This window comes from Carcharhinus amblyrhynchos, chromosome 5, assembly GCF_965287045.1.
Source record: "Carcharhinus amblyrhynchos chromosome 5, sCarAmb.v2.hapA, whole genome shotgun sequence".
NCBI lineage: Eukaryota > Metazoa > Chordata > Chondrichthyes > Carcharhiniformes > Carcharhinidae > Carcharhinus > Carcharhinus amblyrhynchos.
In genome coordinates, this window is record NC_137328.1 from 29486812 (window position 1) to 29506109 (window position 19298).

General features: G+C 45.1%; 1 protein-coding gene across 1 annotated transcript in view; it reads right to left on the reverse strand.

Annotated features, from left to right (window-relative positions):
- The window catches only part of LOC145343367 (transmembrane protease serine 11C-like), a 91362-nt gene extending 74158 nt beyond the window's left edge, over window positions 1–17204 (reverse strand). Inside the window, exon 1 of the mRNA XM_080189582.1 lies at window positions 17081–17204. Within this exon, the coding sequence (XP_080045708.1) occupies window positions 17081–17204 (124 nt within the window). The remainder of the gene's footprint in view (window positions 1–17080) is intronic.
- Window positions 17205–19298: the final 2094 nt, after the last annotated feature.

Here is a 19298-nt window from a genome sequence, read left to right on the forward strand (position 1 = left end):
TAAGGCACACTGTCTGGCTTTTCTTTCTTTTTATCTATGGTCATCGTCTTGTAGCAGATAGGAACTTCCGATCAGAATAAGAAGAGGTTAAAGATGTCTGATGAGCCAAGGGATTGGATGGGGGGTGGGGTGGGGGGAGTGGGAGGCAGATAAATTTTCAATGAAAATTTATTAATCCTTTTCCAGAAAAAAATGGAATTGTCAATTAAACTGTAGATTATGGAATGGTCAAGGGCAATGAAAAGGAACCTTATTAAATTGACATAGTTGACTTGGATAGATTTTTGGCTAAGTTTGACCACATCTCATCACAAATTCCATTGTTTTTGCACATACTGGAATTATGAATCTGAGCCTCAAGCTACTTTCAATCTGCAATGCTTCAACATGAAACTGTGTTCCAAGTTTAAACATGACAGAAATTCAGGGAATTAGAGTGGGAGCTTAGGGCTAAAACAAACAGAGTTTTTATCTCTGGTTTGTTACCCGTGCCACAGGATAGCGAGGAGAAGAATAGGGAGAGAGAGCGTTTGAACTCGTGGCTAAAGGGATGGTGCGGGAGGGAGGGTTTCAGATACATGGACAATTGGGGCTCATTCTGGGATAGGTGGGACCACTACAAAAGGGATGGTCTGCACCTGAACCAGAGGGGTACCAATATCTTTGGGGGAAAATTTGCCAATGCCCTTCGGGAGGGTTTAAACTGATTCAGAAGGGGGATGGGAACCTGAATGTACAGGAGGATGAGAATAAGGAAGTCATGGATAAGGTTTCAAGGTCGCAGCAGTGTATTGGCAGGCAGGAGGTGGTTTGAAGTGTGTATACTTTAATGCTAGGAGCATACGCAATAAGATGGGTGAACTTGCAGCCTGGATTGGTACCTGGGACTTCGATGTTGTGGCCATTTCAGAGACATGGATAGAGCAGGGACAGGAATGGCTGTTGCAGGTTCCGGGGTTCCGACGTTTCAGTCAGAGCAGAGAAGGTGGTAGAAGAGGGGGAGGCGTGGCATTGTTAGTCAAGGACTGTATTACGGGGGCAGAAAGGACGTTTGATGTGGACCGGTCTATTGAGGTAGTATGGGCTGAGATTAGAAACAGGAAAGGAGAGGTCACCCTGCTGGGAGTTTTTTTATAGGCCTCCAAAAAGTTCCAGAGATGTAGAGGAAAGGATTGCAAAGATGATCCTAGGAGCGAAAGTAACAGGGTAGTTGTTATGGGGGACTTTAACTTTACAAATATTGATTGGAAAAGCTATAGTTCGAGTACGTTAGAGGGGTCAGTTTTTGTCCAATGTGTGCAGGAAGGTTTCCTGACACAGTATTTAGATAGGCCAACAAGAGGCGAGGCCTGGTTCATTACTGGGTAATGAACCAGACCAGGTATTAGACTTGGGGGTAGGTGAGCACTTTGGTGACAGTGACCACAATTTGGTTACGTTTACCTTAGTGATGGAAAGGGATAGGCATATACCAAAGGGCAGAAGTTATAGGTGGGGGAAAGGTAATTATGAGGCGATTAGGCGAGATTTCGGATACATAGGTCGGAGAAGGAAACTGTAGGGGATGAGAACAATTGAAATGTGGAGCTTGTTCAAGGAGCAGCTACTGCGAGTCCTTGATAAATATGTACCTGTCAGGCAGGGAGGAAGTGGTCAAGCAAGGGAACCATGGTGTACCAATGAAATTGAATCTCTGGTGAAGAGGAAGAAGGAGGCTTATGTAAAGGTGAGACGTGAAGGCTCAGTTAGGGTACTGGAGAATTACAAATTAGCCAGGAAGGAGCTAAAGAGAGAGTTAAGAAGAGCCAGAAGAGGACACGAGAAGACTTTGGCAGGTAGGATCAAGGAGAACTCTAAAGCTTTCTATAGGTAGGTCAGGAATAAAAAAATGATTAGGGCAAGATTAGGGCCAGTCAGGGACAGTAGTGGGAAGTTGTGCATGGAGCCTGAAGAGATAGGAGAAGCACGAAATGAATATTTTTTGTAAGTATTCACACAGGAAAAAGTCAATGTAGTCGAGGAGAATACAGGCTTTTGGACTAGACGGGATTGAGGTACATAAGGAGGAGGTGTTAGCAATTCTTGAAAGTATGAAAATAGATAAGTCTCCTGGGCCGGATGGGATTTATCCTAGGCTTCTCTGGGAGGCAAGGGAGGAGATTGCAAAGCCTTTGGTTTTGATCTTTATATCATCATTGGCTACAGGTATAGTGCCAGAAGACTGGAGGATAGCAAATGTTCCCCTTGTTCAAGAAGGGGAGTAGAGACCATCCGGGAAATTATAGACCGGTGAGCTTTACTTCTGTTGTGGGCAAAGTTTTGGGAAGGATTATAAGAGATAGGATTTATAATCATCTAGAGAATTTGATTAGGGATAGTCAACATGGTTTTGTGAAGGGTAGGTCGTGCCTCACAAACCATATCGAATTCTTTGAGAAGGTGACCAAAGAGGTGGATAAGAGTAAAGCAGTGAATGTGGTGTATATGGATTTCAGTAAAGCATTTGATGAGGTTCCCCATGGTAAGCCACTGCAGAAAATACGGATGATTGGGATTGAGGGTGATTTAGTGGTTTGGATCAGAAATTGGCTAGCTGATAGAAGACAGAGGGTGGTGGTTGATGGGAAATGTTCATCCTGAAGTTCAGTTCCTAGTTGTGTACCGCAAGAATCTGTTTTGGGGCCACTGCTGTTTGTCATTTTTATAAATGACCTAGATGAGGGTGTAGAAGGATGGGTTAGTAAATTTGCTGACAACACCAAAGTTGGAGGAGTTGTAGACAGTGAGGATGGATGTTACAGATTGCAGAGGGACATAGATAAGCTGCAGAGCTGGGCTGAGAGGTGGCAAATGGGGTTTAATACGGAAAAGTGTGAGGTGATTCACTTTGGAAGGAGTAACAGGATCACAGAGTATTGGGCAAATGGAAAGACTCTTGGTAGTGTGGATGAGCAGAGATATCTCGGTGTACATGTGCATAGATCCCTGAAAGTTGGCACCCAGGTTGATAGGGTTGTTAAGAAGGCGTATGGCGTGTTAGCTTTTATTGGCAGAGGGATTGAATTTCGGAGCCGTGAGATCATGTTGCAGCTGTGCAAAACTCTGGTGCGACCACCCTTGGAATATTGCGTTTTAAGAAAGATGTGGAAGCATTGGAAAGGGCGTAGAGGAGGTTTACCAGGATGTTGCTTGGTATAGTGGGAAGGTCTTATGAGGAAAGGCTGAGGGACTTGAGGTTGTTTTCGACAGAAGAAGGTTAAGAGGTGACCTAACTGAGGCATACAAGATGATCAGATGATTAGATAGGGTGGACAGTGAGAGCCTTTTTCCTCGGATGGTGATAGCTAACACGAGGGGACATAGCTTTAAATTAAGGGGTGATTAAATATAGGACGGATGTCAGAAACAGGTTCTTTACTCAGAGGGTAGTAAGGGCGTGGAATGCCCTGCCTGCAGCAGTTGTGGACTCACCAACTTAGGGGCATCCAGATGAACATTGGATAGGCATATGGATAATATTGGAATAGTTTAGGTTAGAAGGTCATTAAATTGGTTCCACTGGTCAGCACAACATCGAGGGCTGAAGGGCCTGTACTGCGCTGTAATGCTCTATGTTCTATGACGATTTCTCTGATGTGCATGTAGAAAGCTGTACTCCTGTTTGAGAGATGAGCATTAAATGCAGAGGCAAATGAATAATAAATTCATAGAACCATAGAAGGAGGCCATTCAGCACATTGAGACTGTACCAACCACAATCCCACCCAGGCCCCATTCTCGTAACCCAACACATTTACCCTTCTAATCCCCTGACACCAGGGCCAATCAACATAATCTGCACATTTTTAGACTGATATTAAAGTTCTAAAATAAATCTTACCTTTAAGTTGGTACTGATTGCAAATGACCTAGTTGTTTAATTACTGGTGCCTTGAATAGACTGTACAAAAGTTTCAAAATCCGTCTTGCACATTAAGCCTGATAAAAAAATTAAACATTTGTATTTTGAAACACTGTGCCTATTCAAACATATTCATCAATTAATTAATTGCATTGAATCTCAAATATTTTCTGGGAATACTGATAGCCTCTAGCTCGTCTTCTAAACACATGGAATTTATTTTCCTCCCAACTGCTAATGCCAGTTAAATGTGAAATTAAATTGTTTCAGAGGTCACAGATATTTTTGTACACTTCCGTATTTTGATTGTGCCAAGTATTTGTGCCTGTTTATTAGTGATTTCTAATGAAAACATACGTCATGATGACCAATCTTTATTACTCTAGAGTCCACTTCACAAAATCTTTTTGCTTTCCTCTTTCACTGTGACCATTAAAGCCAGGATTTTATGGCCTCTCTCACCCAGCGGGATATCACAGTTCCATAGAACTGTCTGGCACAAATGCTACTTGTCAGCCCCAGTCTGGACATTGCTGCATTCAGACATGGACTGCTTCAATATCTGAGAAGTCGTGAATGGTGCTCAACATTGTAAAGTGATCAACCAACCTAACCTTATGATGGAAGGGAGGTTATTGATGAAGTTGATTTGGCCTAGGGAACTATATAGAAACACAGAAAATAAGGGAAGAAGTAGCCATTCAGCCCTTTGAGCTTGTTCTACCATTTATTATGATCACAGCTGATCATACAACTCAGAAACCTGTTTCTGCTTTCCCCCAATATCCTTTAAATCACTTAATCCCAAGAACTATATATAACTCCTTCTTGAAAGCATACCACGTTTTGCCCTTAACTGCTTTCCAGAGGCACACCACTCTGAGTGAAGAAATTGTTCCTCATTTCCATCCTAAATGGTCTGCCCCATATCCTCAGACTGTAATCCCTTGTTCTGCATTCCTCTACCATCGAGAATATCTTTGCTGCATCTACCGTGTCTAATCCTGTAAGAATTTTATAGGTATCTCTGAGATAACCTCTCATTCTTCTAAAATCCAGTGAATGTAATTCCAAACATCTCAATCTCTCCTCATATGTCAGTCCTGCCATCCTAGGAATCAGTCTGGTAAACAACCCCGAGGAACTCCTGCAGAATTGTCCTGGAACTGTGATGATTTACTTTCAACAACCACAACCATCTTTGTGTCAGGTAGACATCAACTAGCAGAAGTATCTGCCCCTGATTCCCATTGACTCTTGTTTTGTTAGGGCTCCTTGATGCCACATTCAGTCAAATTCTGCCTTGATGTCAAGGGCAGTCGCCCTCCCCTTACCTGTGGAGTTCAGCATTTCAGCCAAGGTTGTAATGAGGTCAGGAGCTGAGTAACCCTGGTGGAATGCAAACTGAACATTCATGAGCAGGTTATTGCTCATGAATGTTAATGACCTGTTCCATTAACTTACTGATGATTGAGAGTAGACAAATGAGTAGATGGCAGTAATTGGCTGGGTTGGATTTGTCTTCTTTTGTGGATATGACATACCTGCGCTATTTTCCACTTTGCCGGATAGATAATTGTAGTTGTACTGGAACAGCTTGGCTAGGGGCATGGCAAGGTCTGAAATACTTTGCTGGAGTATTGTCAGAGCCCATAACCATTGCAGAATCCAAAATCCATCTATCCATCTACCTATTCACCCTTCTCCCCACCTCACATGCCTATCCACCCATTCAACCATAAGAACATAAGAAATAGGAGCAGGAGTAGGCCGTCTAGCCCCTCGAGCCTGCCCCGCCATTCAATAAGATCATGGCTGATCTGAAGTGGATCAGTTCCACTTTCCCGCTTCCACCCCATAACCCTTAATTCCCTTGTCTGTCAAAAACCTATCGACCCGTGACTTAAATATATTTAGGGAGGTAGCCTCCGCCACTTCAACGGGCAGAGAATTCCGGAGATTCACCACCCTTTGAGTGAAGAAGTTCCTCCTCAACTCTGTTCTAAACTGTCCCCCCTTATCTTGAGACTGTGCCCTCTAGTCCTGCTATCCTTTCTAAGCAGGAAGAATCTCTCTACCTCTACCCTATCCATCCCTTTCATTATCTTATACGTCTTTATAAGATCCCCCCTCATCCTTCTAAACTCCAACGAGTACAGGCCCAGTCTATTTAGTCTCTCTTCATAGTCTAACCCCCTCATCTCTGGTATCAGCCTAGTGAACCTCCTCTGCACTCCCGCCAAGGCCAAAATATCCTTGCGCAAGTGCGGTGACCAAAACTGCACACAGTACTCCAGCTGCGACCTCACCAGTGCCCTGTACAGTTGCAGCAAGACCTCCCTGCTTTTATATTCTATCCCCCTCGCTATAAAGGCTAGCATTCCATTTGCCTTCTTGATCACCTGCTGCACCTGCAGGCTGGGTTTTTGCGACTCATGCACAAGGACCCCCAGGTCCCTCTGCACTGTAGCATGCTGCAGCTTTTTGCCCTTTAAATAGTAATCCCTCCTACTATTATTTCTGCCAAAGTAGATAACCTCACACTTGCTAACATTATACTCCATCTGCCAGGTCCTCGCCCACTCGCTCAGCCTATCTAGATCCCTCTGCAGACTTCCCACACCCTCCACGCAATTTGCTTTACCACACATCTTCGTGTCATCAGCAAATTTTGTCACCCTACACTCAGCTCCCTCCTCCAGATCATCGATATAAATGGTAAATAGCTGAGGCCCCAGCACCGATCCCTGCGGCACTCCACTAGTCACCAACCGCCAATCAGAATAGCACCCATTGATACCAACTCTCTGCCTCCTATTAGACAACCAATCCTCTATCCACGCTAACACCTTACCCCCAACTCCGTGCACCCTAACCTTCTGTAGCAACCTTTTATGAGGCACCTTATCAAACGCCTTTTGAAAATCTAGAAACACCACATCCACCGGTTCCCCTCTGTCTACTGCACTAGTCACATCCTCATAGAAATCCAATAAATTCGTCAAACACGACTTCACCTTAATGAATCCGTGCTGCGTCTGCTCTATCAAACCATTCTTTTCTAGGTGCCTCACTATTTCTTCTTTGATGACGGATTCAAGCATTTTTCCAACTACAGATGTTAAACTAACCGGCCTATAATTCCCTGCCTTTTGTCTGCTACCTTTTTTAAACAGCGGCATAACATTAGCCATTTTCCAATCTTCTGGCACTTCCCCGGAATCCAGTGAATTTTGGTAAATAATCACTAAAGCATCCACTATCACCTCTGCCATTTCCTTCAGAACCCTGGGATGCATTCCATCCGGTCCTGGGGACTTGTCCACCTTCAGTCCCGTTAGTCTATCAAGCACTACCTCTCTAGTGACTGTAATCACATTCAGGCCCTCAACTCCTACCATCCTTCTATCTTTAATATCCGGCAAACTATTCGTGTCCTCCTCCATGAAGACCGAGGCAAAAAACTTATTTAAGGCCTCAGCCATTTCCTCATCTCCCACCACTAAATCCCCCCTCTCATTCTCTAAGGGTCCAACATTCACTCTAGCCAGCCTCCTCTTCTTTATATATTTGTTAAAACTCTTACTTTTTTTTATATTTAGTGCTAGTTTAGCTTCATAGTCTATCCTTCCTTTCTTTATCAACTTCTTAGGCATTCTTTGTTGATTTTTAAACCTCTCCCAATCTTCTACTCACCCACTACTTTTAGCCACTCTAAACACATCAGCTTTTAATTTAATACTCTCCTTTATTTCCTTCGATAACCACGGCTGATTATCCCTTCTCCTACATTCCTTCTTTACCATCGGAATATATTTCTGCTGAGCACCGAGAAAGATTTCCTTAAAGATCCTCCACTGTTCCTCAGCCGTCCTACCGACCAATCTGAGCCCCCAATCTACATTTGCCAATTCCTCTCTCAACCTACCGTACTCCCCTCTGTTCAAACAGAGGACACAGGTTCGGGACCCTACTTTCTCATCCTCCATCTTCATCAAAAACTCAACCATACAATGATCGCTTGTCCCAAGAGGATCCCTCACAACAAGATCCCTAATTCTTCCTGCCTCGTTACACAACACCAGATCTAAGATAGCTCGCTCCCTCGTAGGTTCCGTCACACACTGTTCAAGGAAACTATCCCGACAGCATTCCAAGAACTCTTCCTCAAGCCCACCACATCTGACTTGGGTCAACCAATATGCAGATTAAAATCCCCCATAATTATCGCCATTCCATTTCTGCACGCATCATTTATTTGCTTGTTTATAGCCCACCCCACATCTAAGTTATTATTTGGGGGCCTATAGACCACACCCACCAGCATCTTCCTCCCCTTACTATTCCTTATCTCCACCCACAACGATTCCACGTTTTGCTCTTTGGAGCCTATATCTTCCCTTACTACCGCCCTGACATTATCCTTAATCAGGAGAGCTACGCCCCCCCCTTTTTCCTCCCGTCTATCCTTCCTAAACACTTGATACCCCTGGACATTCAGCTCCCAGTCCCTGTCACCCTGCAACCACGTTTCCGTAATGGCCACCAGATCATATCCATTTGTGCTGGTCTGTGCCATCAGCTCATTCACTTTGTTCTGAATGCTTCGTGCATTCAGGTAAAGTGTCTTTATACCAGCCTTTGAAGGAACGCTACTAACCTTTCTCATGCCCCCTACTCCCTTTATTATTGGGACATCCTCAACATTTTCCCATGCCTGTACCCTCTCTTTTACTTTAGATATTGTAATTTCTCCCACCCCTGCACCCTCCCCCCGTCTAATTAGTTTAAAGCCCTATCTACAGCCCTAGTTATATGATTCGCCAGGACTCAGGTCCCAGCACGGTTCAGACGAAGACCATCCCATCTGAACAGGCCCCATCTGCCCCAATACTGGTGCCAATGCCCCATAAATTCAAACCCATTCCTCCCACACCAATCCCTGAGCCACCCATTCATCTCTTTAATCCTATTTACCCTACGCCCATCTGCATGTGGTTCAGGTAGTAATCATCTATCTACTCATCCATTTGCTCACTCATTCACTAACCATCCATTAATAGACTAGTGCCACAAAAACTTTTCTCCTGATTCTAATCTGCTCTGATGGAATTCCCCAGGGGAATCGGCATGTCTTAGTCGAGAGCAGGAAATCCTGCAAGAATCACAGAATACTAAGTGCAGAAAAGGCCCTTTGGCCCATCAGATCTGCACCAATGCATGAAAGATTCTGACCTGCCCACCTAATCCCATTTACTAGCACTTGGCCCATAGCCTTGAATGTTATGGTGTGCCAAGTACTTATCCAGATACTTTTTAAAGGATGTGAGGCATCCCGCCTCCACCACCCTCCCAGGCAGTGCGTTCCAAACTGTCACCTCCTCTTGGTAAAAAAGATTTTCCTCACATAGCACCTAAACATTGCACCTCTCACTTCTGACTGGTGTTCCCTCGTAACTGACCCTTCAATTAAGGGGAACAGCTGTCCCCGGTCCACACCCCTCATAATTTTAAGCATCTCAATCAGGTCACCCCTCAGTCTTCTCTACTTCAGAGAAAACACCAAGCCTGTCCAATCTCTCTTTATAACTTAAATGTTCCATCCTGGTGAACCTCTTCTACGCCCCTTCCAGTGTGATCACATCCTTCCTACAATGTGGCATTCAGAACTGTACACACTACTCCAGCTGTGACCTCAAAGTTCTATGCAACTTCATCATGACCTCTCTGCTTTTGTGATCTATACGCTGATTGATAAAGGCAAGTGTGCCATTTGCCTTTTTCACCACCTGCCTTTCCACCTTCAGAGATCTGTGGACAAACATACCAAAGTCCCTTTGTTACATAGAACATAGAACATAGAACACTACAGCACAAACAGGCCCTTCGGCCCACGAGTTGCGCCGATCACATCAACACCTACCAATCTATAGACCTATCTATAACCCCCAATCCCATTAAACCCCATATACTCATCCAGAAGTCTTTTAAAAGACCCCAACGAGTTCGCCTCCACCACCACTGATGGCAGCCGATTCCATTCACTCACCACCCTCTGAGTGAAAAACTTACCCCTAACATCACTTCTGTACTTTCCTCCCCGCACCTTAAATCTGTGTCCTCTCGTAGCAACCATTTCAACCCGGGGAAATAGCCTCTGAGAATCCACCCTATCTATCCCTCTCTACATTTTGTAAACTTCTATCAGGTCGTCTCTCAACCTTCGTCTCTCCAGGGAAAAGAGTCCCAGCTCCCTCAACCTAACTTCATAAGGCATGCCTCCCAGTCCAGGCAACATCCTTGTAAATCTCCTCTGTACCCTTTCAATAGCTTCTACGTCCTTCCTATAGTGAGGCGACCAGAACTGCGCACAGTATTCCAAATGAGGCCTGACAAGGGTCCTATAAAGTTGCAGCATTACCTCCCGACTCCTAAACTCAATCCCTCGATTAATGAAGGCCAGTACACCATACGCCTTCTTGACCACCTCCTCCACCTGCGAGGCCGATTTAAGAGTCCTGTGGATCCGGACCCCAAGGTCCTTCTGCTCTTCAACACTACTAAGACTCCTGCCCTTGATAGTGTACTCATTCATCCCATTGGTTCAGCCAAAATGGACGACTACACATTTATCCGCGTTGAAGTCCATCTGCCACTTCTCCGCCCAGTCCTGCATCCTATTTATGTCCTGCTGCAACTTTTGACATCCTTCCAGACCATCCACAACACCACCGACCTTAGTGTCATCAGCGAACTTACTTACCCAACCCTCCACTTCCTCATCCAGGTCATTTATGAAAATGACAAACAGCAAGGGTCCCAGAACAGATCCTTGAGGCACTCCACTGGTGACTGACCTCCATTCAGAAAAAGACCCATCCACAACCACTCTCTGCCTTCTGCAGGCAAGCCAGTTCTGGATCCACAAGGCCAAAGGCCCTTGGATCCCATGCCCTCTCACCTTCTCAAGAAGTCTTGCATGGGGGACCTTATCAAACGCCTTGCTGAAGTCCATGTACACCACGTCCACGGCACTTCCTTCGTCAATGTGTTCAGTCACATTATCGAAGAACTCAACTAGGCTCGTAAGGCACGACCTGCCCTTGACAAATCCATGCTGACTATTCCTGATCAAGTCAAACCTCTCCAAATGCTCATAAATCTTGTCCCTCAGAAGCCTCTCCATCAGCTTACCAACCACTGAGGTCAGACTCACCGGTCGGTAGTTTCCCGGGCTTTCTCTGTTCCCTTTCTTGAAAATAGGAACTACATCCGCAATCCTCCAATCTTCCGGAACCTCTCCCGTCTCCATTGACGACGCAAAGATCATCGCCGGGGCTCTGCAATCTCTTCCCTCGCCTCCCACAGTATCCTGGGGTACATCCCATCTGGTCCCGGCGACTTATCTATCTTGATAGAATTCAAAAGATCTAACACATCCTCCTCCTTAATATCCACATACTCAATCTTTTCCATCTGCTGCAAATCCGTAGCAAAATCTCCCAGATCAGCTTCCACCGTGAATACTGAGGCAAAGTACTCATTAAGCACCTCTGCCATTTCTTCTGGTTCCACACAGACCTTTCCCCCTTCACCTTTTATAGGTCCTATCCCTTCTCTTCTCATCCTTTTACCTTTCACATATTTATAGAAGGCCTTGGGATTCTCCTTAATCTTACCCGCCAAGGTCTTCTCATGACCCCTTCTGGCTCTCCTAATTTCCCTTTTAAGCTCCTTTCTACAGTCCTTATACTCCTCAAGACCCTTAACCTCTCCTAGTTCCCTGAATCTTTTGTACACCTTCCTTTTCCTCCTGACTAGGTTCACCACAGCCTTCATGCACCATGGTTCCCGCGACCTACCAAAACCCCCTTGTCTCAGCGGAACGTTGTCATGCAGAGCTCCAGACAAACATTCCTTGAATATCCGCCACCTTCCTTCGGTACTTTTCCCTAAGAACGTCTCCTTCCAGTTTATTTGTCCAAGTAACTTCCTGACTTCTTCGTATCTCCCCTTACTCCAGACAAACACCTTCCTAGCCTGCCTGATCCTATCTCGTTCCAATGCAATTGTGAAGGAGATAGAATTATGGTCACCATTCCCAAGATGCTCTCCTACCGAGAGATCCATCACCTGCCCTGGTTCATTCGCCAGTACCAGGTCAAGCACAGCCTCTCCCCTCGTAGGCTTATCCACGTACTGCATCAGGAAACCTTCCTGAACACACCTAACAAACTCCTCCCCATCCAAACTCCTTACCCTAGGGATATTCCAGTCGATGTTTGGGAAATTGAAGTCTCCCATCATGACAACTCTGTTATTAATACATCTCTCCAGAATCTGTTTCCCTATCTGCACTTCAACTTCCCTGTCACTATTGGGCGGCCTACAGAATACACCCAGCAAAGTTTTCGACCCTTTGCTGTTCGTAACTTCCACACACAGAGACTCTGTAGATAGTCCCTCCACGGCATCCTCTTTCTCTGCAGCCATGACACTGTCCCTGATCAACAGTGCCACTCCACCACCTCTTCTGCCACCATCCCTGTCCTTCCTGAAGCATCTGAAACCTGGCACCTGAAGTACCCAGTCCTGTCCCTGAGACATCCAAGTGTCCGTAATGGCCACCACATCACATTCCACATCACATTGTTCTTTGGAATTTCCCAGTGTCAGTGTCAGAAGTACACAACAGCATCGGTTCAGGAGAATCTTTATACGCATTGACAACACATAGCATTGTCACTGCTCCGAAGATTCAGGCTGATATGTTTAAATGCACCAGTGAAAGCAAACTGTTCTATTGTTGTGACTGTCAGATGCCTCTTAGCTACAAGATGAGCAGAGGTAAATTAATGAAAGTGAAACTGCCTTTGAACAAAATGTTCTCTTTGACATAAATTAGAATAGAATCCCTGCAGTGCAGAAGGAGGCCACTCGGCACATCGAGTCTGCATTGACCAAATCCCATTCAGGCCCTATTCCCGTAACTCCACACTGACACTAGGGACAATTTAGATGGACAATCAACATAACCTACACATCTTTGGACTGTGGGAGGGAACCGGAGCACCCAGAGGAAACCCATGCAGACAAACTCCAGACAGTGACCCGAGGTCGGAATTGAATCTGGGTCCCTGGCTCAATGAGGTAACGGTGCTAAACACTTTGCCATCATGCTGCCTTGGTCTGCCTAATAATTTGATTAACAAATGGGCTGCATCATTTTGGGCTGTTTGAAAACAGAATTAAAATTGAGAGAAAATCGGATAGGGTCGTAAAGAGTGCTTTTGGTGCCTTTATAAATCAGAGTATCAAGTATAAAAGTTGGAGTGTTATAGTAAGGTTGTATAAGGTGTTGGTGAGGCCGAATTTAGAGTATTGTGTACAGTTTTGGTCACCTAGTTACAGGAAGGATGTAAATAAGGTTGAAAGAGAGCAGAGAAGGTTCACGAGGATGTTGCCAGGACTTGAAAAGCTGAGTTACAGAGAGAGATTGAATAGATTAGGACTTTATTCCCTGGAGTGTAGAAGAATGAGGGGAGATTTGATAGAGGTGTATAACATTTTGATGGGTATAGATAGATTGAATGCAAGCAGGCTTTTTCCACTGAGGCGAGGGGAGAAAAAAACCAGAGGGCATGGGTTAAGGGTGAAAGGAGAAAAGTTTAAAGGGAATATTAGGGGGGGATTCTTCACGCAGAGAGTGGTGGGAATGCAGAATTAGCTGCTGGATAAAGTGGTAAATGCGGGGTCACTTTTAACATTTAAGAGAAATTTGGACAGGTTCATGGATGAGAGGGGTGTGGAGGGATATGGTCCAAGTGCAGGTCAGTGGGATTAGGCAAAGAATGGATCGGCACAGACAAGAAGGGCCAAAAGGCCTGTTTCTGAGCTGTAATTTTCTATGGTTCTAATATATAGGAAGAAAGATTCCAAATATTTCTCATTTTGGCATTAGTGTGAGCATAAGGTGTTTCACTCCAGGTGTGATTCTGTTAACTCAATAGGCATTTTTATGAAAACAAACTTGATTTAGCAACACAGTTAAAACGTAACAAAAAGAATTAGAATAATTTTTACCAATTGAAATGCTTAATCGTGACAAAGTATAATTCTTAATTATTTCTATTTGTTCCAATATAAGCAATATCCCCACAGATGCAAATTCTTCTTCATAATCAGTTACCAAGATACGCAGGCTTACCTGGGTTGCTTGTCTTCCAGCCTTTTAACCCCTCTGGACAGAGGTACAGGCAGAGATCTGTTTTCTCAAAACTGCAGACAGAGAGAGAGAGAGAGAGAGATAGGGGGAGGGGGGAGACCTGAAGACATCAATGTCTATTTCCTAACAGGTCCCAGACTTCAATTTTCAGAAAGAGAGAGAAGAGCTGCTGCTTCCTTTCAAATTCAAACTCAACTGGCTGTTTTTTTCCCCTCTCTGTAAAGCATGCTCCACTCAGCCACACGATTTTCTTGTCAATCAATCCAATCAAACCAATCTTTTTGGCAGGGAACAATAATGCATTAGCACAGATAGAATGAACACTTCAATTATTAGGATCAATTAACTTTTTCACGCTCATCACATGTGTTACAAGCTGTAGGCAGACAGTACCATAATCAGAGTTGAAGTATAAACACGACCTTTATCAGAAACATGATATAAAATACATTTCTTAAAGGCACAGCAATTCACAGTGTCCATTTAGAGTATGTTGCATTATTTTGTTATCTGAAAAAAAATAAAGTCTGTCCTCAGGGGGATTAAGGTATGTATAACGTTTTGTTGAAGAACTTCAACTAAACTAGAAATTGGTCAAAAAGTATTTTCACATTCTGGCTGGGTCACCACACATGTACTTCTGAGAGTAGTCAAATCAATAATGGGATTATAAAGTCAACAAACTGATCCTGAGACCCCAGTTAAATTCAACAGAGGAAATTTTAATTTACAGTAGAATTCACTAAATCATAAACTCACACCTATCTTCAATATTGATCACACAAAGTAAATCATTGCGATTCATAGGCTTCATGTGCTGTACATGCAGTGTCTGTATCTCACACATGATTCTCTCTCCCTCTCTCTTTTGTCTAGCTAGGTTGGACTGCAGATGTGTAGAGCTTGCAGCACTGACTGCTACAGCTTTGCTCCCTCCTGCATCCTCGATTTTAATCGCTCCACCATTGGGAGGCAATGGCTTTAACTGCCTTGACACTATGCTCTGGAATTCCGAAACCTCTCCAACTCTACCTCTCTTCTTTCAGCAAATCCTTGTAGACATAGCTTCTAATCATCTGTTCTACTTTTTCCTGATGTACTTTGATGTATAATTTGGTTTTACAACGTGTGAGGTTTTATGGTGTTAAATATTAATACAAATAGTTGTTGAAAATGACATTGGTGCTAAACCTGAAAGTGAAATGACTAAATAGAAAAACCTTCCTGTGAATTTGCTTTCTTATGTTGGTTAAAATTTCATTAGCAGGGCTCTAAGTCAATGCATGATTCAGTTACAACTTTGCAGAACATTGAATAGATACAATTTTTAAAGAACATTTGAACTTTCTAACCCTTCCAGCAATCATATTTACAATCGTTTATAGTTCAACTCTCTCAGGCATTTCAGGCTAAAATGTTTTTTTTAATATCAGAAATGCAAAATCAAACTTCTTAAATTTTCTGAATTCCTGGGCATCTTGCCTCCTTTAAAAGTTCAGCTTAATGCTGTTTATTTTTTCAAAATATGGCTGAGCATGTGTATGTGTGTGCGCGTTATACAAGGTCACATGATAGGAATGAACTGAAATGAAAGGAAAAAAAACACATGAATTTGCTGCTACTTGACATTCAGCAATCCTGATAGTTTTGGTTCTTATGCTATATTAGTCAGTGGTTCAGGAGATTTCCCCCTGAGCTGTGTAACAAATTTGGCATCTTTTGTAACCTAGTTTACCCACATGTCATAATAGTCTTGCATCACATCAGAGCGTAGATGGAACAGTTTTTTGTTGTCAAAGTCACGATGTCAGTACAATGGAAATAACAATTAAACTATGTGAGCTAACCAGAGAAAGAATCAGGAGACACTATATTGCCTTTCAGTAAATTATTGCTTAAATTTTCTAATATATTAATACTTACTTTTGCACCATATAAACAACCAGTGTACTTAATTTGATGTCACTTGAAAATATATTACAAGCAGTCCTTAAACTTACAACACAGTTGGTTCCTGAAATCTGTCTTGTAAGTTGAAACATCATGGGCGCGATTTTCCCGACCTGCCACACGGGTCAAGTAACATAGCAGACCGGGAAATTTAAGTGGGAGCGCAAAAATGCTGAATGCACTCAGTGGCTGGGCCTCTGCAAATTTCCCAGGCCATTTTTTCCAGTGGGATCAGGTTCATGCCAAAAATGGGGGCAACGTGCATTTAAATGTTTTTACATACCATACCACATCATGGGGGTGGACATGGCAGCACATCCTCCTGCTGGGGGCGGCCAGGAGAATGAGGGGTTGCAGACCCAGGGAGCATAGGTTATTTGAGGACATGTTGGAAGGCATGTGCCAGCATGGGCTCTGCCTAAGTAAAGAGATGGTATGGCACCTGTGTTAGGACCTTGCAAACCAGGCACTTCAAGGGACAGGAGGACACCCACTCGCAGTGGTCATGGCGATCCTGTACTTCTATGCCAAGGGCTCCTATCATACATCCCATAGGGATACCTGTGCACACCACAATGCCTCAGTGTGAGGAAGGGGAGAACTGGAAGATCTGGGGATGTCCAGTGCCTCTTGGCTGGCAGGGCCCTGCATGGGCTCCAGCCCTTCATCCTCCTTCGGGGTACCCATAGGCCCCGGGAATACTCCATGGGATATGGGACAGCTGGTCTGAGCTCCAGAAGTCAGACAATATCTGCCTCTGCCAGTCCTGGAGGCCCAGATGTGTCTGCGCCATGAGCTTCAATCCCTCAGTGCTGGCCCTCTGAGATTAGGACATGCTCTGAAGCCCTTTGCTACAGCATTCTGAGACTGGACCAAACTCTGGACCTCCTCAGCATTAGTGCTGTGAGCTCGGACTAAGTTATTGAAACTCACAACCATGACATGTTGTGTCTCCAGAATGCCCGCGAGAGCCCCAGCCCTGGTCAGCTATGACTCCAACGTGCCTCCAACGCCCTTGGCCATGGATCGATGTTCCTCCAAGATGCCAGCAACACACTTGGCTGTGGCCTGCTGTGTCTCTGCCATGGCCTGCTGCATCTCCAGGATGGCCTGCACTCTGTCACCCATTGGGACAAATCCCTGAGCCAGACATTCCACTGCAGATGCTACCCTGACAGCGTTGGCCTATGTAACACATTTTGCCGGTACCATCTCGTATTACCATCTGTTAGACTACTCGGTGGCTACAGGTTTGCTGACAGCCCCTCCACCATTATCTGGCTCTGTTGATGCATCTCCAGCAGCTTCGGGATGACCGATCCCTGAGGTCAGGCACATAGCTCAGGGTCAGCTGATGTTCACTTGCATGCCAGATACTGACCTGCTAACCTGCCTGTCCACCACCATTCTCTCCTCTGCTTCCCCTGCCAGCTCCTTGGCATGCTGCTCAAAATCAGTGAGCAGGCAAAGTCTGTGGACACCACTGCCAGTCTTCCCTCTCTCCTGCCCATGGGCAGTCTTCTCCTGCGGGGACATAGGGAATTCTCATAAGCCAACCCTCTCAACTCTGGAAACAACTTAGTGAATCTCCTCTGCACCCCTTCCAGTACCAGTATTTCTTTTCTTGTGTAAGGAGACCAAAACTGTACACAATACTCCAGGTGTGGCCTCATCAGCACCTTATACAGCTGCAATATAACCTCGCTGTTTTAAACTCCATCCCTCTAGCAATGAAGGACAAAATTCCATTTGCCTTCTTAGTTTCTTGCTGCACCTACAAACCAACTCCTTGAGATTCCTGCACAAGGACATCCAAGTCCCTCTGCACAGCAGCATGCTGCAATTTTTTACCATTTAAATAATAATCCATTTTGCTGTTCTTCCTACCAAAATGGATGACCACACATTTACTTTCTTTCAGCACTGGTTGTCAGTCCTCCAAGCCAGTGCATGGGCACTTACAGCCATAGCTACAGTCACCCAAGGTTGGCTGTCCGACTCCTGGGCCGCCACCCATCGGTGGGGTATAGCAATTCCACCGCCGCTGTATGGCGTCCAGCAGCCAGGCCTGCTCCACATCCGTAAACCTGGATGCACTTCTTCTTTGTGCCATCTTCCTGGCATAACTGCCTGTGCGTCCATCCTTAGAGCTCTGGCTTGTTAAGGGAGTCCAGCTGTAGTCAGTTTGGGCCTGTCACGTGCCCATTAAGTTAATTTCAGGAAAAATATTGTGGAGGCTGCTTTGCTTCAATAGAGGGAGAAGCAAATCTACTCTGCAGGGTGCTGATTGGGATAACTCTGCAATGGAGTATGTCTGGGGGGAGGGGCAATGCTGATGGGGTTACTCTGCAAGGTGGAATGCTTGAGGGGAGTGGTTGCCTGACAACCCAGCAATATCCACAGAGGGAGGGGGCCTGGAAGGCCAGTCATATCTGGCGGGGGATAGGGCCTAGAAGATCAGTGCTGTGCAGGATGGGGAATAGGGCCTGGAAAACTGGTAATGTCCAGGAGGGGGAAGGCCTGGAAGACCAGTGACGTCTAAGGGGGAAGGGTCCTGGAAGGCCAGTGATATCTGGCGGGGTGGGGTGGGGGGGGGATTGGTGTGGGGGTGACAGGACTTGGGGGACTGGTGATGCCCAAAGGGGAGAGACATGGAAGGCCAGCAATGTCTGGGAGGGGAGGGGGAGAGGGAAATGGAGCCTGGAAGACCAGGGAGGACAGGGCCTGGAAGTATCACAAGTAAACTTATATTAACAATGCAATGAAGTTAGTGTGAAAGCCATTTCTGGGGGAATGGGGCCTGGAAGACCAGCAACATCTGGGGGGATTGGGCCCTGGAAGACCAGCGATGTCCAGGGGCAGGGGAAGGTGTTGAGAGGTCAGAGAGGTTAGTGAATATCCTGTCTCATTGCCAGGCCTAGAATAGCCAGCCTGCTAGTTGGCTCCAGAATATATTGTTTTGTGAAATTGTTCCACACGCACTTGATGAACATTTCATCATGTTATGATGGATTAGGGGGATTAGTGAGGTAAATGGGAATAGGGCCTGAGTGGAATTGTGGTCAATGGGCTGAATGGCCTTCTTCTGTGCTAGAGGGATTCTATGATTTTATGGAGTCACATAGAGGTTGAAGTGGGCAATAATGGCAAAGTTCTTTCTCAAAATGACCTCAGTGAAGCAGATTGGTTCAATTGATGGTGTTTCATGGTCATCACTACTGA